A 9551-nucleotide genomic window follows, 5' to 3' on the forward strand; every position below is an offset into this window, starting at 1 on the left:
GGACTTTACGACGCACTTAGATGCTGAGGCCATATGGCGTCGCCTGCTTCTCACCCTGGCAGGATGGGTGGGCACCGCGGGTGATGCAAACCCCGTACCTCTGGTCTCCCAGACGTGCGGTGGTTAACGCAGACGCGTTAACCATTACGCTGTCGGCACCCCACATAAAGGCGCTTTATTGACCTCATGGTCAAGCGGGACCGTTCAGTTTCACACGGAAGATTATATTTTACTAACGACTGAAAATAAGGTTTGGCTCTGTGATTGGGGTGCTTGATTGCTGTGTCGTGCCTTTTCCAGTGTGTGAGTGTGTGGTATTGTGCGATGTCATATGTGAATTGGCGCGATTTCAATGCCTAGATTGCCACCGCGTTCGAGGGTAGGAAATACGCAAGATCATGGCTGCAGAAGAGCCGTTGTGGCTGCCTACTAGCAACTAACTAGCGACAAATCACAAAGATCTCCACCATCACATGTAATTCAAATCCGAGCATACATTTCTCTTCTGTATCCGTTTGGGAGTGGCATCAGCAGTTCGTCGGGTGCCTGCCGGCTGCAGCGGTGCCGGCGGGGTCTCCCGGCGCGGCTGTGGCCCGCAGCTGTGGGGCGCCGGAGCATCACCTGTGTCTGCCGCCGGCGCCGCGGCGCCCGTCGTCCGGGTAATCGGAGCCGGCGGCGCCTCCTCCGTCGGGTGCCGCTATTTCGGCCCGGCTGGGGGTGGCGGCCGGCCCGCCGCGCCGGCGGCGACATCTCACTACAGTGCCGGCAAACAGGCGGTCGCACCCCCGCCCAGCTAATAATAGGCTCGCCCGAGTAAACACTCGAGCACTGTCAGGTGTCACCGACGCCGGCCAATCGCCGCGCCGGCCAGGTCACGTGGTCCGAAGCGGCGCGCTGACCTCTGACCTTTTGACAGGTAACGATGGCGGACAAGGCAGCGGCGGAACGCGCGTGCAAGGACCCTAATCCCATCATCGACGGGCGCAAGGCCAATGTGAATCTGGCTTACCTGGGCGCGAAGCCGCGCGGCAACCTACAGGCTGGTGAGTGGGGTCAGTATGCCGCCTTTCTTTCTCTTCTCTCTCATCTCCGTTTGTGTGGTCGTCTGAGTTGGCTCTCGCAGGGGGCAGCACCGTCGGGCTCAGAATAGTTCACATCATGAACTCGGCGTCAAGGTTTTGAGCTGTGGACGGGCGACCGTTTTCAACTTATCACAAACGACACAAACCGAAATGAACCAGCAAGGATTTTCGAAAGGCTTCGTATGGTTTAGGTCGCCTTGATAGCCTTCATTAACAGGGACGTCCAGCGTACGTAATTAAGTTGGGCTGGGACCAGGAAGTATGATTGTTTTTTAGGCACACTTTTTGGTGGGTCTTAAGGGGCCGATCCAAGCTCTTACTGGACCGCGGCTCCTTTCGAGCCGATTAGATAACTTTTTAGTTTTGACAATACAAACGGTACCAAAAGAGAATTGGGCCCAGTAGCACGCACGGCGTGCCTCCGCGCCCATGTCAAGGGGTGCTCATCTCGAGCAGGACACTGGCCTGGGCGTGCTAGGGGATAAACAAGGGAGAGACGAGGGAAACATATATTCAGACAAGCCCTGGAAACATGAAAAATGCTCTAAAAACATTAAAACACGCGTTTAGAGCGAAAATGTGATGTAAATTCTTTGGTTGGAGGAGTTCTTAGAAGCCCAATTTTTCACCTTTCTTGGACAGGGTGTGAAAACTAAGTACACAGAATGAATGCCCCTGAATAAGGCTTACAGTTAGAGAAATTATGACGAAATGAGAGGCTTGCGTTGTTTTATTGTCGTCACCCACATACCAGCCCAAAACAGCCGACCTTCCCTATGCAGTACAACGGCCGCTTCCAGCATCAGAGCTGCAGCAGTGACGTCACGTGACCATCATGTGACTCGCACCAGCCGGCCGTTGGCCGTTTGTTTGCTCGTGTTTCCTCAGCGTCTGACACAGCTTCACTGTCCCCAACGGGCACAATTCGCCAGCTTTCTTATGATTCTTTACAGGACTTCGTCCTGGTTTCCGGACTTCTAGTCATTTTACACAGAACATTCGACAATGCCCGGAAGGTGCTGCTGAGCCCCTGGCGAAAAATTCGCGGGAATATGATGATCCTGTGCTATCGCTGCCTACCATGCGCGTGTTTTTCGTCTTCTCATTGACGGGCTTGTCCACTGTGCAGAGCGCTTCAAGTCATGCAAGCGGCATCGTTTTTGACACCATGTCGTTTTTCAGTGCAATTTTTCTGATACAGTAGATTGGCACGCATTTGCCTGCATCCGTTTCCATTTATGACAATTCCGCACGCCGCTGAGATCAAGCCAAGCCCAGCTCCGGCTGGCTGATCCCAGCTCCATTTTGGGCCATAGACGCTTGTGCTAACTCCATGGTCCATTCATCAGGGTTGCGCGTAATCTTCTCAAGATGACTGGTGGCAAAATATAAATTAATTGCTCGTTGGAGGTCTGGATTGTCACAGGCGCTCTTCTCTGACCACCCAGGGGCGTCCAACTGCTCGTATTAGGGTGGGGGTGTGGGGGGGGGGCAATCCTTTGATCTATTTCTCACTCCTCGGCCAAGCTTCTCCCGTACGCCAGTGCCACACTTCCTTTTCGGCGCGGTTCTGGTGGGCCTCGACTCATGGTCTTCCCGACGGAATAGGTCGTGTGGCATTCATTCCATCTATATCACGGTACCTTCCATGCGCCAAAGGACGCTTGCCTTCCACTTACTGTACCTTACCATTCACATTTTGTGCTTCATCAGGTTCAGATACTCTTGCTACGCGCTCAATATAACGTGAACGTAATGGATTTGAGGCCCATTGCTGTGTAACAGGGACTTCTGCGACTTGCGCGTCTGTGGTGGACCGAGTTGTAGCACATCGTCCGTTTAATGCGGGGGCTTCTAAAGCGGTCAGTTATGTCTAGTAACGAAGATAGGTTTACCGAATGGGTCTTTTTGGTGAGGTGAGACTTTCCAGACGGGATTAAAAACTTAGGGAAGTTGTCATTTTTGTGCGCAGAGTAGAGAATGCCAAGAACATTTAGCATAGGAAGGCCGCTGAAATGGGCGTGTTTCAATGGGAAAATAATACACCTAAAGTATGCCAGACATCATGAAAGGTACTACATTCTCAATGACACTGGAAGGCCAGGTCCTCCACCAGTGGTTGAAAATGTTTGGTCACCAACAAGCACTTTCTTAATGGTGCAGTCAGTCACGATAAGTGTATACTCAACACAAAATCTGATTTCATAACGAACTCTTTCTTGAGGTCAACCATCTCCAGCCGCTCCATCATCCGGCTGCATCTAAGGCGTTTGCCGCCGCTCCGGTCGCACTGCCGCCTGCTTTTTTCATCCAATGATGATGATCCAAGTGATGATTTCATCCGAGTGATGCCGCCAAATACAAGTGGGCTGACCTGTTACTCCCTCGAACCACATTTGAGATCGCTCAGGGGTATACTGTCCATGTTTCAATGTTCTCTGCCTGGCTGTCGAATTCTTGAAACAGTCCAGTGTTTGCTACAGCAGGCGTCATCAATGCTTTGTTCAGCACCTACCTAGCATGGAGTCTGTCTCATTAAATCTGCCACCCCCCGGGAGAGGACATGCCACTCTCGCGCGCTTTTCGGGGAAAGAGGGCTCTCTAAACAATCCCACACCAACTCCCAACACAGAAAGCGTAGGCGCTAATTCTTCGACTTTGAAGGTAGTCGGGAAACACTTCTTGGCCTAACGTTGTTTGAACGCAATCCTGGATATCCCCAAACAGGCAGTTCATAAGGTCAGCCGGGCACTCACTGGCGCAAACCAGCCATCACCTCTCCTGGATCCATGCGATAGTCACCCGCATCAGACCGGTCCCTGCACCCCTCATGGATCCATGTGGTAGTCACCCGCACCAGACTGTCTCTACACTCCTCCTGGATCCATGTGGTAGTCACCCGCACCAGACCGTCTCTGCACCCTTCCTGAATCCATGCGATAGTCACCCGCACTAGACGGTCTCTGCAACCCTGTTGGATCTATGCGATAGTCACCCCGCACCAGACCGTCTCTGCACCCCTCCTGGATCCATGCGATAGTCACCTGCAATCAGACCATCTCTGCCCTCCCCATTCCCCGGCGGACACGTGCAGCCGTCTGAGACAACTGTGGCGCGCCGAGAAGACAGCGGCCGCCTGTCAAACAGCTGAGGCGCGAGCTCTCAGCGGCCGCCAGCGGCGCGCCGCGTTTCGCCACCCCGCTTTCTTGAGCGCAGCGCCAAGAATGGCTCGTGCGGAGTGCGCAGCGGAAGGCGGCGCGCGCGGCCTGTCGGCGGCTCGCTCCGCCGGCGGCGGCGGCGACCGCGCGCGCCGCCGCGCCCGCATACACCGCGCTCCTGCGATGCAGGGGGAGGGGGGGGGGAGTGAGCGGTCATCACCCCGGCATCGCTCGTCTGGAGGTATGGCCGGAACGCCCGAGCGCGGTGGTATGTGCGCTCAGGGGCGGGTGACACGGGGATGGGGATGGGGATGGGGATGGGGATGGGGTAAAGTTAGTCGGGATGGATATAGTCGGCGGAGCGTGTGAAATGTCGGTGGTGGCGTCAGGGGCGCATCGTGGAGGCGAATGGGCTTTGATCGCGGTTTGGGTGTCGGGCCAGGCTTTGATCGCGATTCGGGTGTCTGGCCAGGCTTTGATCTGGGCAGGGGTCCGCGATCTTAATCTTCCGAAGTGTTGATGTGTCAAATATGGGTCAACATGGATTGTTGTGATCACAACTTGGGGTCGATGATCGCGCCGCCTGGTTCAGCTCTGCCAATTTCGCTCGCGACAGGAGCTGCTAGTTCAGCTAGTTCAGATTGCCAGGCCTTCCGAGAGCAGAAGTGTTTGACGGATTGGCAACTACTACAAATAAATTCCGTCAGATGGTTAAATGTGATCGAAAGGATAAGCGAATGTTTTGTAACTGCGCCAAAATGCAAGTGCTCAAAATTTGACGCAAATAGTCTAGTTTGTGTTGTGTTGAATGACGGTCAAATCTAGTTTTATTGGTACGTTCGATTTCGCAAAGCGCGGTGTCTTTTCTTGATGCGTTTTTTTTTTGGCTTCATCGGTCACGAGCTCAACGGCAACGACGAATCCTACGAGTCCAATTACATCAACGGCATTGAGTCCTGTTTTAGACTGAAAACGATCGTTTTGCCCATGAAACTACGCCTGGCTTTAAGTCATGTAAATCCGCCCTAACACTTGTGTGCACAGGCCCATGCTTGAGCAATCAGGTCACATGACTCCCGCACTTCTTCAGCACAACGCTCGCTTGCTGCGCTTCTGTAGAACCGTTGGCTAGCATTGGCAATTCAGGTGAAATATCGCGCCATACATCAGCGCTGTAAACAACCACGTCGCTAAGGAGACTTAAAGGATAGTGGCAAACCCACACCGATTACGGTCCACCCGGAAGTAATTACTCTGCGCACGCAAATGCCGGCGGCTTTGGTCGGCCGGTCGCCGCGATGTCCGGCCGGCCTGGGCTTATCGTGCCATGGCTGTGGCAGTGGTGGGATGCCCTGCGTGGCGTGCCTGAAAGTACAACACCAACGGAATGTTGTCTGGTGGTGATCTAAAGAGAAGGACGTCAATAGAGAGCTGTCTCCTCACTAGTTGGCGCGCTCCTGCCGTGCGCAGCAGGACAGGCGGTACGCCGCGTGGTTACCCAGGAGTTTCGTCTCTCTATCGTCGGTGGCTCTTCACCTCAGCCTCTCCCGCCCTCGTCATCTCAGTAGCAGCAGGTACTGCCCAGCGCAGAAAGACAGGCTCAGAGATATTTCGCAAAGAGGGAGGGGGGTGGGGGGGGGGGACATCACGTGGGTCTTGGCACGGAAGCGCGGCCATCTCGAGCCAACCGTCGTCGCCGCCGCCGCCGCCGCCACGGCCGCCCGGGAACAACAGCCAATCAGCACGTGCCATCTGGCCGTGGGCTGGCTTTGGCACGGCTCTGGCTTTAGCGCCGCGTTTTTATGCGCTCATTACTCCCACCCAGGACCCATTACATCGATTGCACTAAACCGGCCGTAATTGGTACTAAAGACGCTCTCTGCAGCGGGCGATTGCACAAATGGCAAGCCGTGTCCCGATGCGAAAAAGTGGCACTGATACAGGCTCTGACGGCCACGCTGTCATTTGTGGAGCAAATTACCGCCAGTCAGTCGGCCGATGGACTTGGTCCTTTGATTTGTCCCTGATGGTCATTTCACCGACAAACAGCGACGTCACAAATCGGGACAGCGAATTGTCATCCGCTTCATTGCACGCTAGTATATGACTGCACTACTTTTGAGGCTGGGAGGAGTTTTTCCCAGTTATTTCATCGACAAACAGCGGCGCCACAAATCGGGACAGTGAATTGCCATCCGCTTCATTGCACGCTAGTATATGACTGCACTACTTTTGAGGCTGGGAGGAGTTTTTCCCAGTTATTTCATCGACAAACAGCGGCGCCACAAATCGGGACAGTGAACCGCCGTCTGCTTTATTGTACGCTGGTGTATGACCGCACCACTTTTGAGGCTGGGAGAAGTTTTCCCCGCTGCTGACGCATCGGAAGGATCTGGCTGCCGCACCATCGCGTACAAGTTGGCGCTGTTGTAGCCGCCCGTGCTGTGCCGCCCGTGCTGTGCCGTCCGTGCTGTGCCGTCCGTGCTGTGCCGTCCGTGCTGTGCCGTCCGTGCGCGCTGTATGCAGGCGTATTCGGATATGACCGGCGCCTCCTCTCCGTTCCAGGGCTCGCCCTCGCTTCTGCCGCCGGCGTCCGCTATCCAGCAATGTACGCGTGAGTGTGTGCCTTTCTTTCCCACCACCGCATGCCGGGACCGTGCTCTGAACTAAACCGCCGTCGCAGGGACGTCACGCCGACGTCACGCCGACGTCACGCACACGTCACGCACCCACTCACGCGTGGTTTGGTTTCTGGGTGATGGGACACGTCACGTCGTTGGCTGCATGGACGGTTGCGGTGCGGTGCTCTTGCTAGTCAGTAGTCGATTAACCGCGTGCCGTTTCAACGTTAAGACAATGCGGGGACTGACTCGCTATCTCCGCAACGGACACCTCCACATGCCTGGCTGCCCTAGTTGTTCCAAGCGTTTATCAAGTAATCTAATAGCGATTAGTAATCAGAAATAAATCCATTTGTTTGCTACTGTGTGTTGTCCTGAAGCGCACGGTTATTAGCGAACTATACATGGGTTGTCCGCCTGTGTGCGTGTGTCGGGATCGCTGGCTGATAAGCGTGTTTAATGCTGTGGGCGTAGACAGCACAGAACATGAGAGGCATGGTGATGCCCATGTCACCAAACAGCGTGTGGTATTTTGACACGATTCGACCGGTTGTCATTATGGGTAGGTCGAGTAATCAAATTCGTTATCGAAAAGTGCAGAAAAGATGACGAATGGGCGAAGGTTGCATTCACTTCACGTACGAGCAAAAAGGCTGTTGAGACCCTTTCTAGCTGGGAAGAGAGAAGAATGTGTAGCGCTGTTTTTTGTCCAACTGTTCCAGCTGTAATCAGCCAGAATTCTCTGGCCGCTTCACAGTTAGCGATGTTGCTCGCAAGATAGTGCGGAAAATGAAACGGCATGGAACATAACACAATAAAAAAGGTTCTTGTGCCTGGCAGAAGTGTCACGAATACCATGATGCTGGTTAATTGAGGACAAGGAACGTGTGCTCTGGCACAGGCAGCGTTCGCTAATAACGGATACCGTCCAATAAAGCACAGCGGCAAATAAAGCAGCGCCTCGTCATAACACCGGGGGCGTCTATCTCGCCAATTCGTGACGAACTTGCTCGCGCAAGTGATCAGCCTCGCCTTCCACCCCTCCCCCTCTACCCCGCGTCCGGGTCTGGCTGCCGAAAGCGGGGTCACGCGCCCGCGCCGGCCCGCCCGGCACCCGACGATGCGCCGACGCCGCTCCTCGGGCCGGCGAGGGTCGATGTCGACGCTCGTCCCCCGGGGCCGGCCGGCCGGCGCGCCAGCAAGGCTCGCGCGCCACGCGCCGGCCGCTGGCGCCGTTTTTGCCGTCGGTCGCGGCGAGACACGCCCCGGTCGTTGGCGGCGTTTGGCCGGATTGGCGGGCGACGATCGCGGGGGCGTGAACGTCCGTCGAGAGGTTTTTGCGCGCGCTGGGACGGACAGCGGCCGTCACGCTGGACGTGGATGACCCGGCCATGGCGCAATCTGGGCATGGCACTCTCTGGCTGCCGCGATGCTCTAGCGGCCGCGATGCTCTAGCGGCGCTCTAGCGGCCGCGATGCTCTAGCGGCCGCGATACTCTAGCGGCCGCGATACTCTAGCGGCGCTCTAGCGGCCGCGATGCTCTGGCGGCGCGATGCTCAGCTACGATACTCTAGCTGCCGCGATGCTCTAACGGCTGCGATACCACTTGTTCTGCGGCCATATTCCTGAGCCAGGTGGTCTTACAGCCAACGTCCCGGTTTCTCCTGAATCGCCGGGACTGGGGACCGCTGAGCACTTCCTCGGTGGGAGCTGGTCGCGATCATACCGTCATCTAGGGTGAAATTGCCGATCCGTCTGATGCCGAAATGTGAGCAGATGCAGCTTGGATTGTGAATAGAGCTGTGCAGCTCTTTGGAGGTTCCCTGGCCTCCCCCCCCCCCCCTAATCCCCACTGTTTGTCTGTCTTGTCTGGTTAGTTGTTTGATGAAATCATCGCAAATCTGCAAAAAGGGCGTACAAGCGGGAAAGCGTCGATATGTGTTGGAAACAGCTGGTTGTCGACCTCAATTATTTTTACGAGGCTCCGCGGGCTTGGGCGCGCACTGTCAATCGACAACATTTTTATGGTCACTCGGGTTATTTGGGCTGAAACACGGGACTTGTCCGCTGTCGACCCCCTCCTCGCCAACCCGCTTTAATTAGAGAAGCAAACTATGTCACACTTAGAGCGCGTGACTCGTCGTGCACGTTGGAAAGAGGTTTAAAGCCGGCGGGGCGTAAGGTAGGCATAAGGTATGGTCTGCCAAAGGAAGGGAGGGGGGGGGGGAGGAATGTGCCCCAGGACTTCCCGTAATTGCCCGTTACGCCGATGGCATTGCATGAAAATGATCGCTTGACATTTGCTCCGAGATAGAACCGGCGGTAGAAGGCAACCGTTGACATCACAGCAGCCCCTCTTTCCGTGGTCATCCCTGACAGGGAGTGTCATCGGGTTACCAGGTCAGAGATCAGAGGTCAGGGTAGACGCTAAAGGATGCTGCAGACACCGCAGTAACCATCCGCGGCAGCAGCACTTCTGATGCACAATATCTACTGCGACTACCAGAATAACTGCTAAAGAGATGGTAAAGAGCTGCAGATGGTGTCATGGCTGGATACTAGTTGGATTACTAGTTGGATACTAGACACTAGGCTGGATTTCACTAGGTATGTCATGTCCGTGCGAGCCTAATTTCTGCTTTAGAGCTTCAGATGTCAAGTAATGATGGTGCCTTTAATCCTTACACATT

At 55.2% G+C, this 9551-nt stretch overlaps 1 protein-coding gene across 1 annotated transcript in view; it reads left to right on the forward strand.

The window, feature by feature from the left end:
• Positions 1–9551, forward strand: part of LOC119094996 (RNA-binding protein 38-like) — a 44459-nt gene that overhangs the window by 23176 nt on the left and 11732 nt on the right. The window contains 3 exon segments of the mRNA XM_037217905.1: positions 917–1052; positions 6806–6854; positions 7514–7516. Of these exon segments, the coding sequence (XP_037073800.1) occupies positions 917–1052; positions 6806–6854; positions 7514–7516 (188 nt within the window).

Source organism: Pollicipes pollicipes, unplaced genomic scaffold, assembly GCF_011947565.3.
Source record: "Pollicipes pollicipes isolate AB1234 unplaced genomic scaffold, Ppol_2.1 Scaffold_4219;HRSCAF=4965_pilon_pilon_pilon, whole genome shotgun sequence".
Lineage (NCBI taxonomy): Eukaryota > Metazoa > Arthropoda > Thecostraca > Pollicipedomorpha > Pollicipedidae > Pollicipes > Pollicipes pollicipes.